This window comes from Rutilus rutilus, assembly GCF_951802725.1.
Source record: "Rutilus rutilus genome assembly, chromosome: 6".
Taxonomy (NCBI): domain Eukaryota; kingdom Metazoa; phylum Chordata; class Actinopteri; order Cypriniformes; family Leuciscidae; genus Rutilus; species Rutilus rutilus.
Window position 1 is genome coordinate 24,116,402 of NC_140214.1, and position 25,240 is coordinate 24,141,641.

Sequence of the window (25,240 nt, forward strand, 5' to 3'; positions counted from 1 at the left end):
AAACCGTCTGTGTTGTGGAAATTTATTGAACAGACTCTCTGTGATAGTCATTTGTACAAAGGTACTGTCTCATTTTCAGAAAGTCTACTACAGCATGGTACAAAATAAATGATCCCGTTATAAGAATGATATGTCTGTACAAGCCAGCACAGCACACAAATAAATTAGTCCACTAAAAACATTTGTGTACCATCTAAAAATGTAGAGTTTCTATTTTTTTGTCATTTAATTTTAATACCCTCACATTGTCTTAAAAAAAAGAACATTAAATGTAATTATTCAACATTATATAAAAACTGTGCAGGTACAAACACCCACCATTGTTTGTTAACATGATGCAAGATAAAGTGTTAAAAAAGACATAGACACATGTACATGACTATGTGTCACTTTAAATGTTAATATTTAGATTCATAATAAAAAAATAGTAAATGATGCAAGTCATTTATATATGTATATATATGGAAATAAAAATAATACATATGGAAACACTGTAGTTCGTTTTGTTAGCAGAGCTAAATAGTTTTATAACTAGGATAGTTAGATAACTGGATAGTTGGATAACTTTTCATTCAGCCATTTTTAAGGCTGGTTTTCATGACAAGGTCTTATTATGTCCTCTACCTCGATGACTTCCATGATGAGATTTCTGATAGCATGCACACTGTCGGCAGTCTCCTCTGGTGAATCTGTGTTCACAATGCTGCTATGGTTCTCCAGCTCTGATGTTAAAGCAACAGCGCCCCCTTCCGGACCATCAGGAACAGAGTCAAGAGCAGGAGAAGCATCCACTGCAGGACTGTCTTGCGTTTCATTACTGTTCTCATCACTAGATGGCGCTGCCTCGCACACCTTGTTATCCACGCTGTGCTCATCGGAAACACCGCCGTCCACATCAGCGCCTTCAACACATCCATCTGGGTGAACTTCTGCATTGATCGTCAGTCTAGCATCAGGTTGGACAGTGTGGACACATTCCTCTTTGATTTCAGACTGTGGAGCACTTGCATCTTTACTCTCCTCATCTGCCTCCACAGTTAGGGTTTCACAGGCATCAGCGAGAGGAACTGGTGCTTGGTCTGAACTAACAGATGTAACGTCATCCTCCTCCACTTTGGAAAGTGTCTCTGGTTGCGGAGATGATGACTCCTCTGCACATGCGATGGTTTCGGGTTTGGTTGAGGAAACATCAGTCTCTGTGACCTCTAGAATGGGAGATGAATTATTAGGTAATGTTGGTGGAACATCCAACACATTTAACGGTGATGGAGGTTCCACGGATTCTGGAGAAGACACTGTAATCTTCACTGTGGGAACGACTGAAGTCTCATGTGTCTGGTGCGTGTCTTCACTGACGGTTTCTCCTGACGGGGAGGAGATCTTCTGCACTGCCTGTTTAAAGGCCAGCACTTGGGGTGGACTGGAAGGGGCAGAGAGGGGCGGCGTGCGGCTGTCAGCCAGGCTGCTTTGACTAACACACTGCAGGTCAGTACTGTCCGCAAACAGGTTGTTCTTCTTCAGACTGGCCGCCTCCTTCACCACTGTACAGCAAACATATGGACCAATATGTAGATGTGAGTTTTTTTATGAAGTCAGGAATATTTCTCAAGACACCCAAAACAAGCAACTAAAACAGTTTACCTTTGTTAACTTCATTATTCAAAAGGTTGAGTAGTATGTTCTCGTAGATATTCTCCACTTGAACAAAGTTTGTGTAATCTGCAAAGATGAATTGTTCAAAATTCTGAAGCTCCTGCCGAAACGAGAAAAAAATTCAGTCAACAGTTCAAACAAAACCAGCTGTATTTGAGAGGTAGCCTGATATCAGTCGATTCTGAATAAATTCCCCAAATGAATGACTCTAATGAACCTTTTTTTAGAGAATCAAACACACACAGTGCAGCCAGTGTAGTCCGATTCCCAAATGAATTACTCTAATTAGTTGGTTCTTTTCAGACAATCAAACACAGTGCAACCAGTGAAGAAAGATTCCCAAACAAATGACTGATGAGAGTCAGTACTTTTTTAGTGAATCAAATACATACAGCACAGCCAGTGTAGTTTGATTCCCTGTTTTAAGGCCCATTCACACCAAGCATAACTATTAATGATGACAAAAAAGATATACAAGTAGTAGAACTGCACGATTAATCATTAAAAGATTGTGATCTCGGTTCAAACACAGACGCGATCATATTCTAAATTACAATGATTCTCCTGTGTCTATTAACTTTTGATAAAATACCGGAACATTAAAATCTGTGTTGGCGCTGCCGCTGACCCAGAGAGAGCAGTTATCATGTTTAGGTATGAAACAGCTTCACAAACGGTCTTTTTAACCACACAGTATCGTATTTCTGTGTTACAAATATTCATATTATCACAGATAAAAAAGTTTATAGTTCGGATATAAACACCGATGTCTACAACAGCAGTGATCAAAAGAGCAAATCACCTTTTATAAGTAACTTGGCGCTTCAAAAAACGGTTATATCCATTACATTGTTACACCAGTAGGTGGCGAAAGTGACTGTTAAAAAATTTATTTGTCAATCATTCATTCAAGAGATTCATTCAAACACGCCGATTCATCGAGTAATGAAACAAGTGAAGTATTTATGAGTGATTCATTGAATCATTCATTTAAACAAACTGGTTAAGAGCTGAATAGCGCGTACAGTTTTGCAGCCGGGGGCCAGGTTTCTCCTGATGGCTGGCAGGGTGATGTCAACCAGGGCGTCCTGGAATATCTTCTTCCTCACTGTGCTGCTGTCATAGTCAAATTGCTAAAGGCAAAAGCAAAAGTTTCCATAAAGATTATGTCACATTTATATTTAGTTATTCTACAAAGAAGTTGTACTGCTGCCTTGCACATGTGTACACTTTGTAAATGTGGGCAAAGCCTACCTTGAGGACGCGTAGCTTGGCTTTCTCCATGACTGAGGTCTGTTTGTCAGGTTTATCCTTTAAGGCAGCCTGAAGCAGGAGCTCAAAAGTGTACACTGCATTCTCCATCAACTAAAAGAGTGGAACAAAACAACAGCCATGCCACAGTTCATTTATATTATTTTGACCTGTAGGGGGAACCAAAGTTCAAGACAAGATGAGGCAATGCTCTCCATTGACTTCATTTTTGGAGCATTAGTCTATATATGACACAAATGATTATCCACTACTGAGGTCTAAAAAAAATGTTTTATGCAAATATACTTGAGTCAGAAGGCTAGATGAAATATTTCATTACATGAAGCCCCACTAAGTCTAACAACACGCAGCCAAGAGCAAGGAAACACACCTGCTGCATTTGATTCTGGGTGCAGTGGACTACTCGAGTCGAGTTGGAGAACTTGAAGCGGTTTCGGAGTTCCTGGAGCTGTTCTTTCAGGACATTCACGTGCTGGTAACAGTCCTCAATCCGGTCGCGACCCGCCTGCTGCAGAGCCTTCAGAAGGACAGGCATGACTCATGAGAACTTCAGATGATCATTATTCCAGCGTAATCTAATCACCTCAGCTTTGCTGTCTAACACTTCACTTTCCTCTTAGTGGAAAAACTGACCTGATTTGCTTCAAGCGTTGTGCAATAGCCTTGGCCAGGAAAAGTTCGAAATCAGCAGATAAATATTTATTTTCAGAACTTGCCATATTACCACATATTTCTAAATGTTGTGCACTCTCTTACGCTCTGAAGTTCCTCTGTGACTCCCCCCTCAGGGAAATCCTTGCAGACTCGGGTCAGCTCGTCCTCCAACAGCTGTCTCACGGCCTGGAAGCCTGCGCTGACCGGACCCATCAGCTCCTCCAGGATAGAGGTCAGGTATGGGGCCACGCTCTCTGAACTGTATTTCATGGCTGGCTCTGATGCTAAAGCTTAACACAAACAGAAAGGAAGTCAAAAGGGTGCCGTACAACTTTAAGATTTGGTGTGCCTCGCTGACTACATTTACATGCATGAAAATGTTCAGATATATGGTATGTGGTATGGTATGGTATAACATAATATAAGTCAATACTCTGGTTGAAGGTGGTCATATGTTTACGCATTCACTGGTTGCTATTAAACAAGATATTATTATGGTTATGTGGTCTGGGGCACTTGCAAAACTATGAAATTGTATGGTTAAATAAAAAAAGGCTTTAGGAAATCGCCCAGTGTTTATCTGCATCGCTATTTGTACTTGTTGTGAATACGCAGGCCACAAGAAGTAATTAGGGTTTTTTTTTTAGTTTTTTTTTTATATCACTTTTACTCAGGACATGCTAGCTGGCAACAAAGGATTCCATTCATTATGCTAAGCTAAGCTAGCGCCGACCCTGCCAAACTAAAACAATGCATGCACTGAGACAAAAATGCATTTGCCCACCTATCTAAATGTAGGAAAGAAAGTGAATAAGCCCTATTTCAAAAAACGGTGGAGTGTTCCTTTAAAGCATGTAATGAGAATTAGTCATTAGCTGATACACAGTATTTTAGCAAAAATGTAACTCATTTCACAGAATTGTAATGTAGTTACCAATTATTATTTTGCTTTAAACATATTATTTATGACAGCAAAAAAGGAGAAAATGAATCACTAACTTTACCAAATATTAAAGAAACTATATTATTCAACCTATGGTGTGCTTTCACTTGAAATACAATGGGTTAATATGATATCTGTGTGAGTGTTATGATATGAAGGAAAATATTTTTCAAAAATGCTGCATTATTCTATACTGTACACCATTCAAAAGTTTTGGGTTGCTAAGATTTTTTTAATGTTTTTGAAAGAAGTGTGTTATGCTCACCATGACTGCGTTTATTTGATCAAAAACAGTAAAATAATCACAGAAACACTATAATAACTGAATTTTATTATATTTTAAATGGTAATTTATTCCTGAGATAGCGAAGCTGTATTTTCAGCATCATTACTCCAGTCTTCAGTGTCACATGATCATTCAGAAATCATTATAATATGCTAATTTGCTGCTCAAGAAACATTTCTGATTAATATAAATGGTAAAAACACTTGTGCTGCTTAATTTTTTTTTTTTTTTTCAGGATTCAAAAGAGCAGCATTTATTTGAAATATACTTTTTTTGTAACATTATAAATGTCTTTACTGTCATTTCTGATCAATATAATGCCTCCTTGCTTAATAAAAGGATACTGACCTCAACCTCAACACTGTATGTAGGGTAAATACGCAGTATAGACTGTCTGTCCATACCTTGCAATTTAGTTTCCAGGAATGTTTGTGAGTTGATGATCTGGTCCATGTCTGAGCGGATGAGCGCCTCCTGCTGTTTGGTGGCATCTCTGCACTCATTTTTCAAACTCTCCAATCCTTCTCGCAGTTGTTCATGCACAAGCTCATAGGTCGCTTCCACTGTCTGAGAGAAAAAAAAAATTCAAAAACATTGACCTAAACGTGGCCACCATAATCCCAACTTCATCATGAACACAGAGCTGCCTTTGTCTACACGTTGACTAATGGCAAAAAGTCCTTTCATAGAGCAGTGACCTCATCCAACTGATACAGTCTGTGAAAGAGAATTATGATTCATGGTATAAAACTTTAATTGTTTTGGATGGTGTGGAGGCCAGAAAAACAGTGGATTTATATATTCAAAATGGACCAGCCAAAATGTTTCCTGACTGTGACATTCACCACATAGCGTGTCAAAGTTCTAAGAATAGCCGTGAGGAGCAGGCTGATCTCACTGACCGCAAACCACACCCTCTTCCTCTCTGGCTTCTTTCCTTTCAGCTTGGGCAGCAGCTCCGTCTGCAGTGAGGGCAGCAGCTCCTCCATCACCAGGTTAGCCAGCACCTGCAGGCAGGCAGAGAGAGTCACTACAGAAGCCCATGGCAGAATGAGAGTTGTAATGATACCGGACTGAGTCACAGACGCAAAATATTCATATGGCACCAACTCATGGAGGAACAGTAAAATGTTGAATCACTGGGTTGTCGTAATGTCACAGCAATGAATCAGACTGAATCACCACACAGACGTGGCAGTCCGACGTGGATACCGAGTTGTATTTCTCTATCAATATGTGTCACTAAATGTGTATTTAAAATAACATAATTTTTTTATTTTGATTGGTTATTCTACAATCAAACTTTTTGTATAATTACATTATTTAATAAAACTGGATTTTTATATAATATAATCACTATTGGTCACCAAGGCTGCATTTATTTGATCAAAAATAAAGTAAAATCCTTCTAATATGCTGCCTTTCATGCTCGAGAAACATATTTCTTATTATTATCAATGTTGAAAACAGTTGTGCTTATTAATATTTTTGTGGAAACCGTGATGCATTTTTTGATGATACGAAAGTTCAAAAGAACAGAATTGATTTGAAATATAAACCTTTTTGTAACATTATGGGCCCTATTTTAACAATCTAAGCGCATGGTCTAAAGGGCACGGCGCAAGTGCACTTAGGGCATGTCCGAATCCGCTTTTGCCAGTTTAACGACGCGGCTCGCCCGGCGCATGGTCTAAAAGGGTTGTCCCTATTCTCTTAATGAGTAACGCTCACGCCTTGGCGGATTGCTATTTACATGACGGAATTTACAAGAGGAAAAACTGAACGTGTCTCCAGAGAGCAAACGGATCTGCTCGTGCGCGAGGTTAAAACGCGCAAGCAGACCATCGGGCTGAAACTAGCAAAAAACACTCGCTGCATTGCGCCAGGTATATGATAGGGCCCTATAAATGTCTTTATGTGTCCTGGCTGAATAAAAGTATCCTATTAAAATCTTACTGAACCATAACTTCTAAACTACAGTACTGTGCAAAAGTCTTAGGCATGTTAATATCCCCACCCCAAAAATGGTTTTAAGTCAGTTATTTATATCTTTTTTTCTGTTTCTTCATGTAATCACAGACGGACTCGATGATGGTGAGATCAGATCATACCGGCTGTTGTCAGATTCCTTGTGCATACAGAAATCTCGCTGGATTATTACAATTAATGGCAAAAAGAATGTTTGGAAATGTAAACTGATATTTCCTACTGACACACTACAGCAAAATATATAAATAACTGACTTAAAACCATTTTTGGGGACATTTTTGGGGTGGGGATATTAACATGCCTAAGACTTTTGCACAGTACTGTATATAAGTTAAGGTAATATAATATAATATAATAATTTTGTCAGCAATATGTCATGTTTATTTATGTAGATGAACAATAAGCACATTGTGTTGGTCCTGATCACCTTTCAGGATTTGTTTTGTGATAGTGACGGATTGTTAAAATAGCCTATTTTCATGTCTGCTTTCAGTTCCCTTACACAACAACAACACCTTGTCCACCAAATTAGGGTTCCAAATGGGACCCAACAATAGTTAGAGGAAGGCAGAGGTGTTTCCTTGAGTGGCCACAGGACATCCTGTAAAAGACCCCGTTGTGATCTCAAGATTTCATAACAACAATTCATACAAGAGGAATTTTGGCATGAGGAACAACATATCATTCATTTGTTGTGCTTGCTTAGGCAGATATCACTATTCGATTCATTCTAAACAAGTCCAATACATCTGTGCTACAAACATGAATGATACAGTACTTCAAATCATGTGACGTATTGAGAAGAGGTGTTATTTGTAAGCAAATAAAGCTATTGGATTGGCTTGCAAAACATTTGTGTTCCCCTGAGAGAGTTTGCATTTGCGCAACAGTTCTGAGAGCAAACACAAAGTTTTCAAGGGGATGCAAAAGCTTTGCGAGCGAACACAAATGTTTCAGTCAAGCATGAAATGACAGTCCAATGATTCCCTAATGGGATGTTAACAGCATGACACACTCCTAAATCCCTGACCAGCTCTGACTCCACCAGTCTGCTGACCACACTATGACATCCACAGCCAGTCTATTTGTTAATCTCTTTGGCTGCTACTTCAGAAAAGAAGCATGACTCATCTGATTCATTCAAAACAAGTGGACTCTGCTTGTGAGTAATATAGACCAGAATGCCCACCTCACAGTCACGGCCCATCAGCATATCCCATGATTCATAGTGGCCCTTCTCCTGCCTGTAGAAGTGAATGGCCTTCAGGAAAGCCTGCACTTCACATGCCATACTCTTCAGATAATCTGCAGATAATAGAGAGAGGAGAATAGTTCTGTCAGATGAATTAATTGTGAAATACAGGATCATGTGAGCGCTACTCGGAAACTTCTCTTTTCTGGTTAATGAAAAAAAAAGGAAAATGACCAAGACACAGAAATGTCTTGGAATCAGCAAGTATGATGAAAGGCTATGATGAAAAAAGAAAGCTGAGAAAGCATCATAAATTACATGTACTGTTAAATAAGGGATAAACAATCTCACTTTCACTGCTGCAATACAACTGACACTTAAAAGTACCCGTTTTCAAAAAATCCATTAATAAGTTACATTTTTCGAAGCAGCGTGACAAAACGCTACATTGCTACTTTTAATGACACTGTATTGTGCACTTAGATGAGGTAATAATAACACACTCGCCTTAAACACATAAGAAGCATTGGGAAGACGATTCGTTTTAGTGAGTCGGTTCATTTGGATTGTTAATGTAAATGAACCGGTTTAAAAAGAAACAACTCACTGATTTGAGCTTCAGTGCAGACGTCCCTGTGCCTGTGAATGCTGCTCTTCCTTACGTTTTCCATTCAGTTTCACTCATTACATTTTTGTAAATTAACCGTTACCATAATCGTAACCATGATCAGGATTCAATCAAAACCTTTATTGCTTAATAAATCAATAAATAGTTTTAAACTATATAAATTGTTAATAACATTATCCTCTTAAATTCTTGTAGTCTAAACTAACTTCAAAAGAATGCAAACAGAGGTTTAAGTGTGCTATTACTATTAGAGATATACTTTACAAAATTGTACTTATGTATACTTGGCTTGCCTTACTGACAAGTAAATGAGGCCTAAACTTCTGACCAAGATATACTTAAGAAAAGTAAGAGTATACTTCAAAGTGTACTTTCATAAACTAAAACGTGGGTTAGAAGTATATAGATAGTAAACTAACACTATACCTTATAAGTTCACATTATATGTAATTGCAATACAATTTCTAAACTAGCTGTGTATTCGAAGTTTACCACTGTTACACTTAAAGAACACTTAAGTATACTTTTATAAACTAAAAGAAGTATTAAAATAGTACACTTACAAATATACTACTAATACACTGATACTTAGGCTACTACATAAAGTATGCTTGGAAAATATGATTGAACTGCTTAAGTTTAGTTTATAAAACTAAATTTAGGTGTGCTTCTTTTTGTAAGGCTGGTGTGAATGTAGTTCAACTACTTTACATTATGAGTAGCTAGCTTGGCAAGTTACAGATTTGATGTAGATTCCCCAACACTAATAATATATACAGTCATTTGTGCTGCTTGCTAACTAAATGCATCATCACAGTTATTATTATTTTCTATAATAAAGTTCTGGGATTTGACTTTTAACTCTAAAAACCTTTGGTGCATATCTCGTCCTACAGCATTTATGCCACAAACATGAATGATACCTCAGTTCATGAGGCTTATTTCAAAGTCTATTCTAATCTGACTTTCAGCTAACAATAGCAAAAACAACAACAAAAAAAGGTTATGTTTAATGTTAAAATAGTGTTAACAACAGTTTGAGTTTACTCTGTGTAGGAGGTTCATTCTCCTCTCACCTAGTATGTAATGCATTAAGGTGTGAAGAGCCTTTTTCAGTTGTGTGACGAAGTAGAAAATTATTGCACAAAGCTTCGTGCTCTGCAGAGGCTGTGTAACCGCTAAGCGACAAGTACGCAGGAAGAGAGCTTTGCAATTTTGAATATTATTAGTGTATCACCATGACCACCAAAGAAAAACAGTAGTAAACTGAGGAGAGAGCAGAGCAGCTTGAGGTATCCTCTGATCAGCCTCACTACTGTAATATAGCATGTGTTTAAGGTGGAGTTTGGGTGTGTGTACAGAGAATTAGTCAGACCAAATTCTTACTTTCATAATGAGTAAATAGAAATTCTAGGAATTAAATGTTTCCCGGTGGGTATAAGTCATGAATTTGATCAAACAGACTGCAAACACAAACAACGCAAAACAAAAGTACCCTCTGAGACTGAGGTAGTGCTGATCTGTTACCTTGGTTCTGATGACGAACGCAGTCGTTCAGGATCGAGACAAAGCGGGCCCGCTTCTCCTCCTGCTGGAAACAGAAGTACGAGTCCCGTCTGTAAGGCAGTCTCAGGTACACAGGAAGAGGACCGGGAACCGCCAAGACAGGAACGGAGGGCTCCTCCTTAGAACCTGAACAACAAACAAAGGCTGCATCCAAAATCGCATACTTCCCAATTATATAGTAGGCGGAAAACAGTATGTGACAAAAGAAGAATGTCCAAATTCACAGTTTACATAAAAGAGTAGGCAAAAAGTACCCGGATGACCTCATACTTCCGACGAGATACTGAAGTGTGCATACAATGGACACTTTACTATCCCATGAGGCCACGGGAGAGGATTTGTGAATGCCGGTGAAGTGACGTAACTGACACAGGTCACATGATAATGACAACATGGCGAATTTAGCATGTCATTTATACTGCACACATTCATACTATACGGAACAAACTTTCAAAATAGAGAGTATGCAATATCTGACGCCGCCGAACACTCCTACGGGAAGAGAGAGATCAGGATGTAAACTAGAGAAACACTCACCATTAAGGTCGGGAAAGGCCTTGTCTACCACAGCAGTGTATTTTTCCTCTGAGGTCAATACAGCGCCTCCTGTTGGCAGGAGTTTGTGGCGTGCAGGGGTTCCCTTTGTATACGACTGGATGCATACAATATAACAGAATCGTGAGCATGTTCTATCAAAAAAAGCAGCTTTTAAATGTCGATGATGAAAGATAACATTTACAGACCTCCTGGCTATCATGTAGCTCTAGGCTATAGTCAGCACGGACCACGACAAATCTCTCTTTCCACCTTCTGTTGTCTTCAAAGTAAAGCATGCTGTCCTTGTACAGGACATCTGAAGCCTGCGGAGGCTCCTTGAAGCGAAACGTATTAGAATCAGTGAGAGTAAGACACTGCAACATCATGAATCAGATAACACTGACATTAGAAGTGATAGCACAATACAATCACATCATAAATTGATGTTGTCATGATAAGATAGTTATGCTTTTACCTTCTGTTTGAGGAGCTGGGACTGTCCTGCTCTGTGCTGCTCCACCTCATCCTTCAGATGGCAGAAGAAGGCAACACAGCTTTGCCTTCTGTAATGGGGACTGAAGTTCTTCAGCTCAGCCTCTGTCCGGCCTACACACATATGAAAGATCAGATAACCCTTGTGAAAAACAAGTGGCATTAACTGTATTGAATGTGCACTTGTAGCGTACTTCAAATATGTAGGCTACATGCAGATAATACAACATTAAAGAAATAAAAGGCCTTAGTACACTTTCATGCCTAATTCTTAAAGAGTCCCTGTGGTGAAAATCAAGTTTTTAATGTTGTTTATATGTCTTTTAATAAGCTTTAAGACAAACCATGTGCAAATTCATAAGTCATTGCGGAGTTTCTAACGTCACAAACTACCTTGTAACCAATCCCGTCACGAGGGGGGCGGGGCTTTAGCATATCATTAACTATTCTCTGAAGCAGGGGAGTCTCAAGATAAGCCAGGTTATCCAGGTATATTTTCTATGTTGATATGAAAAATCATGTACATTTAGCAATATAGCGAGTGAATTATGTATATTATGTCTATTACGGTGAACTATATGCCTTTCTCCACTGGAGTTCTGAGTTGTTCAAAGCGTTTCTAAGGATGCTGATTTTTAGAAGGCCAACTGAGATGGCGAACGGGAACATGGTCCATGTAACATTAGCAACACATTATTAGCTGTTTGATATCAGTTGGTAAGGTTTGATAAAGGCTAATCATATTAATTACCGTTATGTGTCCGACGTTGTAAACATTGTGCAGCGTTTACTCGAGTAGAGTTGGCCGAGTGGTTCTCTGAGCTGGTGAGTGAGTGGAGGCGGGTCTAATTAGCACATTCATCTTATTGTTCTTGACTCTGAGGGAGTTGACAGACAGTGACTAATTCCAGAAGACTGAGCCATCTTTACCACTTCACTGCACTGCCAAAATGACATGGCACAGATTTCAGGTCTCAGTCCATTTCAGCATTAGTCCACTGTGCAACCTAAATTCAAAACTTTATTTGCAATAGCTCTTGTGCTTGGATCCCAATTTCCAAGATTTTAAGGGAAATATCCTTTGATTTTACTTGGAAATATTATTTTCTGCCAAGGACTAAATAGTACAGTTATCTGGATGGAGTTCTGCTCAGCCACTGGCTGAATAGTATCTAATTTACGGTGCTCATTAGACACGCTATATTAACCATTAAAAGAGCTTTACATAACAGTGTCTGATACATTTCAGAAAATTACAGAATACTACTGACTTGTGGTTCACTAGCCATATTTGTTTGAACCAGAAAATGATTCAAAAGAAGAAAAGGAAGAGCTAATTATACAGGCTCGTCTACAAGTCGATGTGTCAGAATGGTAATGCGTCTTATGTATTGCTTTCTACAACGTCAGGCACATAACGTGAACATATGATTAGCCTTTTGCTTGACTACGTTATCAAACAGCTAATAATGTGTTGCTAATGTTACACAAACTTATGTTCCCATTCGCCATCTCAGAGTAAGACAGCTGCCTTCTGAAAATCAGCATCCTTACGCTTTGAACATCATATAAAGTCAATGGAAAAAGACAAAGATCATCATAACATCGTAATATACATCATATACATAATTCACCCGTTATACCATGATTTTTCCTGTCTGTGTTTTTTTGCTCACTGTGTTAAAATGGATTGGTTATTTTTGAGACTGTCTTTGGTAAACTGCTAGCCTGGATGCCAGCCGAACTTAGCCCCGCCCACAAAATTTTTTGTTCGGGAAGTTCGGTCTGGACTCGCTCCGTTGAGGAGCTATTATGCCCGAACAAAAATTGTTCGGACCAATCAAATTGTCAGGGCGGGCTTTATACGATGATGGACAGATGAGCAACGTAATCATCTACGTCACCAACGGGCGCTTGGGTTGAATTCGTTAACAACAAAGACGACAGCCGCTTGAGAATTGAGATTTCACGAGTTCACACTTACAAATAAGTCAGATAGAATAAATGCATATTTGACGTGCTGTCCGAGGAGAGGCTCCGGGCTCGGTATTCGGCCCGAACCCAGGTCTGTAGTTGTAGGTCTATCCAATTGAGTGCAGAGGCATTTTCCTTCCTGATTCGGTTGAAACACGCCCCATAATCAAAGCTCAATGGAGCAGTATCAGACTCATATTCTGACTAGAATCTGAGTATGACGACGTCAGGCTAGTAAACTGCCGTTTTAAGGAGAAAATTCTCACCAATGGTGTAGACTGATAAATTTGCACATGGTTTGTCTTAAAGTAGCCTATATTAAAAACACCACATTAAAAACTCATTAAATACAACTATACAGTGTGCTGCCTTGTCTCCACAAACAGTGGTCTAAATCTAGAGGAACAATATATTGATTAGTAAAGATTCACTGTGAGCCTGATATATCAACTTCATGTTACCACATGGAAATGCAATTCATAAATCCAGTTCGTAAATCCCAATTCTCGATTTCAACTGACTGACTCAATGATCTGAACTGATTTAAGATTATCTGTTCCACACATTAATCTCTGACATCAGAATATTTAAATATAGCACATTAGTTATGAGGAATATTGTGCTTTGTTGTCCTGTTTTAGAGCTTAACAGACAGAAAATATTCAATATTCCTCAAACTGTTGTTGTGCAGAACAGATTCTCCAAAATAAACAATCAATCAAGACTTTAAATTCTCCATTTTGGGTTAAATATTCCATGAATTCAGTTAACAATTGCATAATATGAAGAATGTCACGATCACCAGCAGGAATGCCATTGAGAGTCACAAGGAGGCACTCCATCACAGGCAATTGTCATTCTCTACGGATTCCCCATAATGCATTGCCTGGACTCATCAGAACTCATTACTTTCAGCTGTGTCTCATTTACTTTATTTGTTCACCCTATATAAGCCTGGTGTCACGGTTTTAGGTGTGTTCGACATCGGCTGCGGCAGGATGTAACCGATCGGCGAGAGTAGCCGCGTGCAGGCGGGGAGGAGCTGCAAACGGAGACGTGAAGTCGGACACTTTCTGATTCCTGTAGTGACCGCTCACGTGGTGTACTTTACCACAGCTGAAGTGAAATAAATGCAATATTTGCCAAATAATACACAGATGTTTCAGAGACATTTTCATTCAATACTTTATGAAGGCTACTGCTTCATACAGCGTCTGTTTGAACAAGAATAAAGTTCAACATAAGCTACTATCAATGAAGTGGAGTCTACGTTTTTTAATCAGTTTTAATTTGATAAACGTGACACAATATAACATCGCAACGACATGAAAAGAGTGTTTACTGTTATGAAAAACTGATTTGTGAGCTTTAGAGGAACTAAAGGTGTTCGAATAAACACGAAACACACATGATCGTTGTCATGCGATGAATCCGGCCAATCGTGGAACAGCTGTGTCGTCATCAGCCCTCGTGCAGCCCTCTTGAGAAGCTGCGCTGGCTGAGTTCTCTGGCTACTCTCGAATCGCTCTCGCGGTACTTTGATAGCATACGTCACAGTCACGTGGCGTCGGCGCTGTATCAAGTCGGACAAAATTTCTACCCGGCATGCACTGCTTCAAGTCAGCCGCCGATCGGTCTGCGCAGAGCTGCATGAAGTCGAACAAGCCTTTTGTTTTTGGGTTTGTTCACGTCATGTTTCCTTGTAAGTCATGTGATCCTGCCATGTGCTCCCTTGTCTGATGTGTCATGTTGTCATTGGTTCATTGTTTCATTGTTCACAGGTGTCCCTTGTCTAGTCATTAGTCTTGTGTGTATTTAAGCCCTCATGTTTGCCATGTGTCTTTGTCATGTATTGTTTCCTGTAACCACTGTTGTGAGTCCTTTTCATGTTCATGTTCATGTTCATGTTCATGTTTTGTTTTGAGTTTTCATGCCACGCCATGTTTTTGTTTCATGTTTGGTTTTGTTTATAATAAACTGCACTTGGGTTCTCATCTCAACTTGCCTCCAGTGGATACCTTATTACACCTGGTCAATTCTGTCATTCATTGCTAAGTCTTGTATGTGTCTGTACTGCATTTCTGAGCATTCTCTCTGGTTTCATGTCTCCTGGATTTCTCTGTTCTTCCTCTGCCCTGGACTCAGTTATTGTTTGGACTGTTTGCTTGTGATTTTACCTTTGCCTGTTTGTGTGAATTACCCTTCTAATAACTACTGCGTGTGGATCCTCAACCTTCGTGTCTCGGAGCAGTTTCATAAGTAACAAAGATACACAGGACAACAAGAATATTCTGTCTTTCTTGGAGTGACAATTCCTGGGTTAAAAGGGAGTGAAGCTGGATATAAAATTTTACAAAAACAATTATACAATTAATTCCTACTTTTGAATCTCACCACCCATTAGTATATAAACTAAGTACAAATATAACGAGCTTCGATGACTGATGATCCGAAAATAAATTATCGAAAAGAACAGCTGAACATCAGTTAACAGATAACATATAGCCAATATGAAATATGTTACTGTGTTCTTATAGTTATTATTTTGGAATAAATTATTAAAAAGCACTTGATACAAAGATTTCTTTTTCTTTTTTCCTTGCCCTCTTAACACTAGAAGTGCCAGAATTCCATAACTACTAGAACTGCCGCAAGCGGTCATTTCGACCGCTAGATTCCAAACTCTATATCTTTAATGATAAATACCCAATTGAGAGATTAATGCATTTATTGTATTAGGATAACTTTTAAAAACAAAACAACACCAAACTGTACATTTAAACAAGTTTAATTTTACATCTATAAATAATAATATCCGTAGATGTCCTGAACAAAATGACGGAGTAGCCTGTTTTCATGTTTACACTGTTGATCGCGCCCGCGCCTTACACACACGCACGCACGCACACAGACACACACACCGTATTCCAGCATTGCAATCTTGACATCGCAGCCTGTTCATTATAGCCATAATAAAATATAATAATAAAATAGTCAACCTAACACACAAAAATTCCACTGCTCTGTAGTCAGTATAGCCTACAATCCGTACCATTTTGCGCATGTGAAGAGGATGATTTTTTCTGTCGATATTGGAACGTGAGTGAAGTACAAAGCCTATAATAAAGAATAGTTTACCATCCAAATACATCGCAAATGTTGAAACATTTTGATTCTAATTAGAGAGTTACGTGAGCCTAACGCCGCTTACTTTCACTTTCGCTTGAAAGTAGCCTATTTCATTTTGGCTTGTTTATAGTTATTTTTTCATTCTTGTTCTGTTCTGAATATCATTACATTTAAATGATTTGTTGTGGAATATGTTTTGTATATTTTTTTACCACATTTTATTGTTGTGTATATTGGTATATGTATAATAATACCGCGAAATTCAGTGCGGTCAATATGACCGTCTATGGCCGAAATAGGTAAATATGTTAATTAGTTTTTTTGCCTTATGTGTAATTTATATGAAAAACATTTTAAATGAAAATACAGACACTTTTAGGAAAAGTCAGGTACCAGCAGGATTTTTTTTTTTTTTTTAACAAAGTTATTGCAGATATAAAATTCAAAACGGTCAAAATGACCGCCATGGCTGTTCTAGTGTTAAGGGAGTTTTCCTTGTTATTACAGTATTTGAATTCAGGGACTTTGGGGTGAAGTTGTTTCTAAAGGTGCTACACAAATCAAATTGGACTAGCTGAAGTGAATAAAGTGAGTTAGAGAACAGACAGCTGCATGACGAGGGCAGGGAGATGAGATAGTGGTTTCCTGTGACACACAAACACGCTTGTGCTAAGAGCATGACCGTTGAAACTCCTGGACAACTCAGCTAATTCTTCTTTCTAAAAGACATGGAAGCTATAGAACAACACACATCACAACACCTCTCTAACATGTCCCTTTGTACAGTCAGTACTAATAGTGCTGCAACAGAGCACTTAGCATTTTGATATTGTACCACACTGTCCAAATTCACTGAATCTTCCACAGGCTAGAAACATGAAGAGGTACAAGAAGTGCATCCATTGAGGACAAATCTACTACACATCCCAGGAAGTCCTTACAGAAAACATCAACCTCTGCAGCTTTTTGAATACACACATGTTTATGTTTGTCCTCGGCATCCTTTCATCTGACTGCTAGTGGACTGAGATTTCAAACATCTTGTAATGATGAAATCTCTATATGGCATGTGGCCTTTCTAGGTAATTGGTGCAATTAAATCTAATCTAATGTAATTGCAGGATGCATTGATGCAGATACATCCTCAACTTTCAAGGAAACACAGAAAAGGGTTTGGGGTCGGTAATATTTTTTTATATTTTTATAAATCTCGCCAATGCTGCATTTATTTGATCAACAATACAGTAAAAACAGTAATATTGCCAAATATGATTACAAATTAAAAGAACTGTTTTCTATTTGAATTTATTTTAAAATGTAATTTATTTTTGTGATGGTAAAGCTTAATTTTCAGCATCATTACTCCAGTCTTCAGTGTCACGTGATCCTTAAAGGGGTCATATAATGCCATTTTTGGACAAGCTAATATGATTCTTTAGGGTCTAAATGATAATGAGCTTTGCTCACCCCGCCCCTCTGTTCTGTGCCTGTCAATAACCATAACGCGTTGTTCATTATAAACGTGGGATTATGAATTATATTGAGAACGTCGTACATAGAAAACATGCCGTAATGTACCCTAAGTGTAAACAGCCGCATTCATCGTGAAGCGTGCAGCAAGCGATTTGCAAAGATTAATATAAAGATTAATATAAAGGTTAATAAAACGTTACACTCACTTCTTCTTCTGGAGGTGCAGCAGGAACACGAATAGTTGGTACCGATCCTTTTTTCAGGAGCAGCTTCTTAGCAAAAACAGCTTTATATTGACCTCGTTTGTAAGGCAGTCTGGTGTGTGAAATGATTCGCGCAAACATGAAAGCACTGACGTTGATCGTGGGGAATATTCCCTTCGAAATCAGCGTCTTCAGCGGTTCGGATTTAGGAACATCAAAATGGCTGCTGTGTTCCTTATTACACCCAAGAACAGAACACCACAATCGCTTAGACGCCATTCTGCTCATAGACAGTGCTCCAGCGTATCAACAATGGCCGCGCCGGTCCGCGCGGACTATGATTGACAGCTCGCTCACGAGCGAGGGTGGGTCTGTGTTGAAACGCTGCTGTCAATCAACAATCGTGGGAGGGGCGTCGATTTTTGTGACGTCACAAAATCGAACGGCTTGATTTGAGATAGGGGGAAGCATATAAGAAGATAAAAAAAAAAAACACTGGATGGATTTTTATCATTTTATGATGGTTGTGTACCAACACACATTTCAGTACAATCAACTTGTAAAAGTGAATGTACCATTATATGACCCCTTTAAGAAATATTTCTTATTATTATTAATGCTGAAAAGTTGTGCTGCTTAATATTTTTGTGGAAAAGGATTTATATGATTATTTGATTAATAGAAAGCTACAAAGAATGGCATTTATTTGAAAAATAAATATTTTGTAACATTATAAATGTCTTATAACTGTTATTACTAATTCAATGTCCTTGCTGAATAAAAGTATTACTTTCTTAAAAAAACCTCAGTGACCCCAAACTATATATTTCTTAATGTCAAAACAGACACACAACAGATAAGGGGGCAGATGGTCAGTGTTAAACAATTTGAAATGTATTGTGTCCAATGATGAGTTAAGCAGATCTGTGGGTCTCCCAGGGCAATTCGTAAAAACAGTGTTTTCTCAACTGTTTTGCAGACAGCAGAATGGCTATGTGCACATCTGTACAATAACTTTGGTCTTAAACTTCCCTTCATCTCCCCACACACAAACAGGGTTTTAAATAGCCCCCGTCTCCAGTTTCTCCCCAATCATGATATCCTGACAGAGGATGGTGTCTGGGACTTCAGTTTTGATGTTTTATATGTCCCTTATCCTTCGCCCTACATATGTGTGTTCCTTTGATGCAGGAAAGAGCAGGAAGAAAGAAAGGCAAGTGTAACCCGCACCCTTATGTCAAATCTCTTTTGGACAACAAAAACTTTGATCTGAAACAACATATCAAACACACAATCATGCGACCTAAAGCGTAATGAGAAAACCTCATTGCACTGACACTGCTTTTGCTTGCACAATTCTTTGCAGACAAAAGTCGAAACGTAGAATAAAGAATCTGTCGTATTTGTTATTTGTGAAGTGAAGTCATTTCCTGCAAACACAAGTGCAGCTAACTTCCGAGGCAGCTGTGAAATCAAGCGAAAGGTTCAGTACAGAGTTTACACCTCAGATGAGGCCAATGATTTAAACCATCATCTGAAACTGAAAAACGATTTCCATTCTCTATCTACAGATGTCACAGTGGGACTGGAAAGAGTTTTTCTTTATGGACATATTTCAGAATGTCCTGCATTTCATAGCCGACAGCCTGAAATGCTGCCAATACACAACGTTTATGTAGCAGAACCACCGAAACATAAAAATGACAGAAAGATGCAGAATTTACACGCAAACTGAGTGTTTGCTTTGAACTGCTGAATTTCTCAGTGCAACATTTTTCAGGACCAGTTTCTCAGTTGAAAATATAGTTTTAAATAAGATTCTTTATTGGCATTGATGGTTCCATGAAGAACCTTTAACATCCATTGAACCTTTCCATTGCACAACTGGCAAAAAGGTTATTTAGATTATTAAAATGTAAAAACAAAAAACCTTTTGAAACCTTTATTTTTAAAAGTGAGCGTGCAGCTTAAATTGCTTGCAAAACAATTTTAGAGAGCCAACTAATTACACTTTATTGTCTTGTTTTACTGCACTTTACAATGTTTTACTAGGGACGCCACTTGTCTAACTCTTGTTGAAGTATCAGTCCAGTGGTTTGGATGACCAGCTGAGAGCCTGCTTTTCCCATCACCTCTTGGCCTGCAGAAGAGATCTGAAGCATGAAACGCCCAACGAGGGAGACAGCTCCATGACTAACATATCAGATTGTATAGCGCTCTTTCTCTTTCTCTTTCTCTCTCCACTGTCCTTCCAGTCCAAACTAAAAAAAAATAGCGTGTGGTTCAGCAAAAGTGAGAAGTTCTTGGAGCAGTGTGGGCTTATGAGGAGTTTGTTTTAGTCCTTAATAGTTTTGAATCCAAACTGTAATGTGGCAAGCTGATCACTCAGTAAGACATAAAAGTCTGAGGCCACCGTGAAAACCTGAGATACAAAATCTGATTTAAACATGGAAATATATAAAGGAAGATAAATATACAAGATGCTCTTTGGATCATCTCAAATCACGCTGAAGAACATTATCATCAGTGACACAAACTTTGTGAGTTCATGCAGCTCGAGGTCTGCTATCTCAAAGCACATGAGAGACACTCCAAATTGTTATGCGGATAAAATTATTGTTAAATTTGGACTCAACTGTATGAAGAGCAGAGGTGGTGTTAACTCCCATAAGCCAAAACAATAAGGTGTTGAGGTTGAGATACAAACCTTTAACATTACTGTCAGTTCAGAATAAGACATGACAGAGTGACACATATATCAGTTTTAGTGTGTATGTCAGTGTGTGACTAGAATCATGAATCTGTGAGGGTGTGGGTCAGAGGCTTTGAGCTGTTCTCCTCTGGAGGTTTGGGACGTCATCTCGGAATGAAGCTCTCATTCCTCCCATTAGAATCAAACTGATTCACTGATACTCCTCCCAACAGCAGAAACACACCCAGAGACACGCTTTTTTAATCAAAACCTCTAAACATCTTGTCCAAGTTTGTTTCTGTTTCTGCATATGATGATACCTCAAAACATTTGTCTTGTTGATCAGAGGTGTGCTATTATGTTTCTAAGCGATTACATTTATTTTTTTGTCACCTGTGTGGCAGACTATAAACAGGAAAAAAAAAATCTTTTAGATTTACATTGAAGGAGGGACCTGAGCCATAATGCCATAAAGACTTGGGTAGGCTCTTTTGACTTTTAGCATATAGCAAGGCCCTATAATACCTTGAATACCCTAAAAAACACAAAACCATAGGATTTAGCAGCCCCGCCACCCTACAGAGGATAAGCGGTTTGGAGAATGATTGGATGGATAGATGGAACACCCTAGCAATGCCCTAGTTAACACCCTGAACACCCTAAAAACTACACCTAGTGATGCCCTAGTAATCACCCGAAACCACGAAGCAACAGCATAGCAATGTATTGAAAAACCAGAACACCTTGCAACACCCACTGTAACCGCATAGTAACACTTTGAAAATCACCATTGTGGCAAGTTTTCACAAGAAAGCAATACAAAAAGGTAAAACACAAAAGTGTTCATTGGTGGACCCTATTTACTTTCTTTAAATTAAACAAATCTTGTCAGTTTCTATACTTAACTTGGAAAATGGAAATCCCAACACATCTTCCTCCCACATGGTGAGGAAAGGACAGTGTGAACCATGATCATTCACCTAGAGCCCCACTGAAAACTTTAAATGTAAGTGGCAAAGGACATATGGACAGAACGGCATGCTTCATTCAAGCACTGCATCAGGAAAGTGGATCCAGATCATAGATTTGCACAATTATCTATTAATGCCAGAGTTGCAAGCATTTAAAAGCAAAGAGGACAAGGAACGTCTGAAGAACAGAGGATGACTGTCATCTGATTCCTCTCAGAGGAATTAGCCCATGAAAAAGACACCTCAGCAAGGTGCCATCATACCTCAGTGGGCACAGAATATAGTGGTGTTGAGACCATCACAACACAAGATACACTTAGTGCCGTCATTATACAGCGTGATATATGTGGATTAATAATCGATCAAAATGTAAGGTCTGAATATAAACTGATGTGAAGACTAAACAGCAACACAAACTGGATTCCAGCTGCATGTCATCATCAGCATTACTTCATATTAATCTAAAACACTCCATTTTTAAAATAGCAGTACCGTGCTTAAACTTTTTATGTGACTAATAAATTGACTATTATGGGATGTCATTCTAAAGGTTATTAGAATGTCATTCTACAACTCTTAAAAATAAAGATTCTTTATTGGCATATTGGATTCCATTAGGGACCTTTAACATCGATGGAATCTTTCCATTGTACAAAAGGTTCTTTATAGTGGATAATGTTTTTTTTTTTTTTTTTAGATAATTAAAATCACACACAAAAAATAGTTATTTTATTTTATTAATATTTATTTTAAGAACCGGTCACTGAAAGGTTCTCTGGGAACCCAAACTGGTTCTTCTATGGCATTTCAAAAACATTTTAGAACCTTTATTTTTAATAGTGTAAATGTAAAATTGGCTGGATGTGCACGATTACAGGCCTGCAGAAAGCACTAATTATTACTGTATGCATGTATTTAAATTTCTTGGGAATTCTATTTATTGGGTAACACTTTACAATAAAGGTTAGCTACATTAGTTAACATGAACTAACAATGAAATGTACTTAAGAATTTATTAATTGTAGTTAATATTAATTTCAATATTTACTAATACATTATTCAAATCAAAAGTTGTATCTGTTAATATTATTTAATGGACCTTAAATAACAGAGTTGAAAGAGTTTTATTTTTAACAAAGATAAATAAACACTGTAACAAATGCATTGGCCATTGTTAATGTTAGTTAATGCATTAACTAACGTTGACTGATGGGACCTTGTCGTAAAGTGTTAGCTAAACAAAACGTGATCATTCATTTTTGGCTTTCGCAGTTGTGCTAAGCAGCAGCATATGGGTCATTTTACAGCATATGAAGGAGAGTCCAGAGCACTTCAGGCCCCTCTCAGCTAAATCAATCCAAGTTAGTGCCAAAAACCCATGACATCATTTAGGAGTTTAGTGGAGGAGGGAGTGGTGAATAGCGCATCATAATTAAGGACACATTTTATATGCTGGTGCTGTTTGATTTTTACCATCTGTTACGTCAGCCCACACCCCTATACTGTTGTATGCCTATTCTTTATGTTTTGGTCCACATGAAGTGTTTAATGGCGAGTAATTAAGTGTTACTGGACAGAAAACAAATGTAATCAAACATGCAGCGTTCTAACGACAGCACAAACCCTGAAGTCCTCATTTAACCTGTGTGTGTATACATTGGACAGCACTGAGTAAATACATGCCAAAGCCCAAAAAGGGGACGTGGCAAATAACTTGAGTTTTTGGAGCACAAGAGCGGTATTCACTCCAAGACTGAAGCCCTGTCTGTTTCAGTTTATAGACTCCTATTCTGCTAATAGTTCACCACACAAATCTGATGTCACTATGTCTGCAATTATAAATAGTGTGTCATTCTGATTTGATCATACTACAATCTGTATTAGGCATCCTTAATATCATTGCAACTGGGGACATTATAATTTCTAGAATTTGCAGTTTATTAAACTACATTTTAGTTCACATGCAAGTCCTTTACTTATGCGGAATTTAGGCTACACAACCTTTTTATTCAGCATCCACATTACTTCAAGTCAGCAAACAAACGGGGGTAAATATTCCTTTGAAAAGACTGAACAATAAAGAGAAGTGAATGTTGGAATGAGTTTCCACTCTGGTCAAATACTTCCTGCTCACTGCTGGCCAGATGAAATAAGAGCAAAACAATCCCCATTATGCAGAAACAGCTGTGTACCCCATCAGGGGAAGGAAACCCATTCTCTGCAGTATATGCGCTCAGAATGTGTGACATTCCTGTGAAATCACATATCGGTGCATTCACAAAGGCAGTATATCACTGATCCGGAGAGTGCTGCAAAAGAGCCGTGGAATGCATATTTGAATCTGTAAATCTTTGGGGAAAAGGAATTGTGGTAATATTTTACTTTACAGTCTTCATGTTACATACAATAAGTTGTGGTGCCACTTTATATTAGGTGTCTGCTGATATCCAGAACAACAGCACTCTTTCTCACAGTTCATAACTGGGTATTATGTAAATTCACAGCAACCTGAACTTTAAGTGACGGATGATTAAACTGGGCTATTGCATGACATTGAGCTGTGGGATAACTGATAATAGGTGGGGTTAAAGGTGTGGTGGGCGTGTGGTATAGCTTTGGGTAGGTGTGCACTGCATGAAACTGATGACATTTCCTGCACTAGGCTGGCTGTCAAATGCATGTCTACAATAACTAACATAATGATATAATGGTTTAGTGGTAAGACGCGGAATTTTACTTTAAAGCACAATGCAACAACGATAAATAAAGTGTAGCCTACACGAGAGAAAGTCCCATTCAATTATGGTCATTCATCTTAACGTTGCACAAGAGAGCTATAACCGTTATGTAGGATATATAGACATTTTGAGTAGGCTACTAAATGAAAATCCGTTTACCTCGTATGTAGCTTATTTTACTCTCGTCCAACAGACTGGATGAGGATGCTCCCATTGTGCAGTGTGGTTTGTCCCGGTCCCGAGCGGAGGCTTTTTCCCGTTAGTCCGATTAGGGTCTAAACGCAGTCGCTATTTTGACAGTCAGATATTGACGAGCGCAAATAAGCTGTGACTCAAGCATCTCAAACTTCCTCAAACTGCAGCGCCGCCCGCTTATCCTCTCCGCTCTGTCAACATCCGAACAATATTTTGCTCGTTTTTATAGAACTTTTTTTTTTAACGTTATACTGTTTTGTTTGTTTATTAATGTATTTACAAATAATTTTAATGTATCTCCAAAACCTCTTTGTATTTTACCCCAGAAAAGTCATTTTGGAAAAAGTTCAACAGATCAATGGATTAACGGTTTGGCCAGATATGGCATAAAAACTGTTTCATTTGAATAGCATTAGAATGTAGAATAGAACGTACGTCGCAGTTTATATTTCTTTTAATCAGCCTCGATTATTCTGAATCTAGAGACCGTCTACAAAGTATAAAATGAAAAAAGAAAACGTTCTCGACGCGTCCTCTTGTTGAAATTAGGCTACTCACATTTAAAAAATAAGAGCAAAATGTGCACTAAGGTGCGAGTTTCACATGCAATTTGTAAAATTTTATGCAGAATAGATTTTTTTTTAAAAGCTTAA

General features: G+C 38.3%; 1 protein-coding gene across 1 annotated transcript; it reads right to left on the reverse strand.

Moving 5' to 3' along the window:
• Nucleotide 1: 1 nt before the first annotated feature.
• On the reverse strand, nucleotides 2–24,750 carry niban1b (niban apoptosis regulator 1b). Its single transcript, XM_084411489.1, has 14 exons — nucleotides 24,552–24,750; nucleotides 11,196–11,326; nucleotides 10,927–11,055; nucleotides 10,721–10,835; nucleotides 10,145–10,309; nucleotides 7,987–8,102; nucleotides 5,711–5,815; nucleotides 5,213–5,375; nucleotides 3,682–3,869; nucleotides 3,296–3,442; nucleotides 2,908–3,018; nucleotides 2,679–2,786; nucleotides 1,642–1,753; nucleotides 2–1,541 (listed from the first exon to the last, which is right to left on the reverse strand). The coding sequence occupies exons 1-14, from the start codon at nucleotides 24,604–24,606 to the stop codon at nucleotides 583–585; spliced, it is 2,604 nt and encodes an 867-aa protein (XP_084267615.1). The 5' UTR covers nucleotides 24,607–24,750; the 3' UTR covers nucleotides 2–582.
• Between the last annotated feature and the right edge of the window lie 490 nt (nucleotides 24,751–25,240).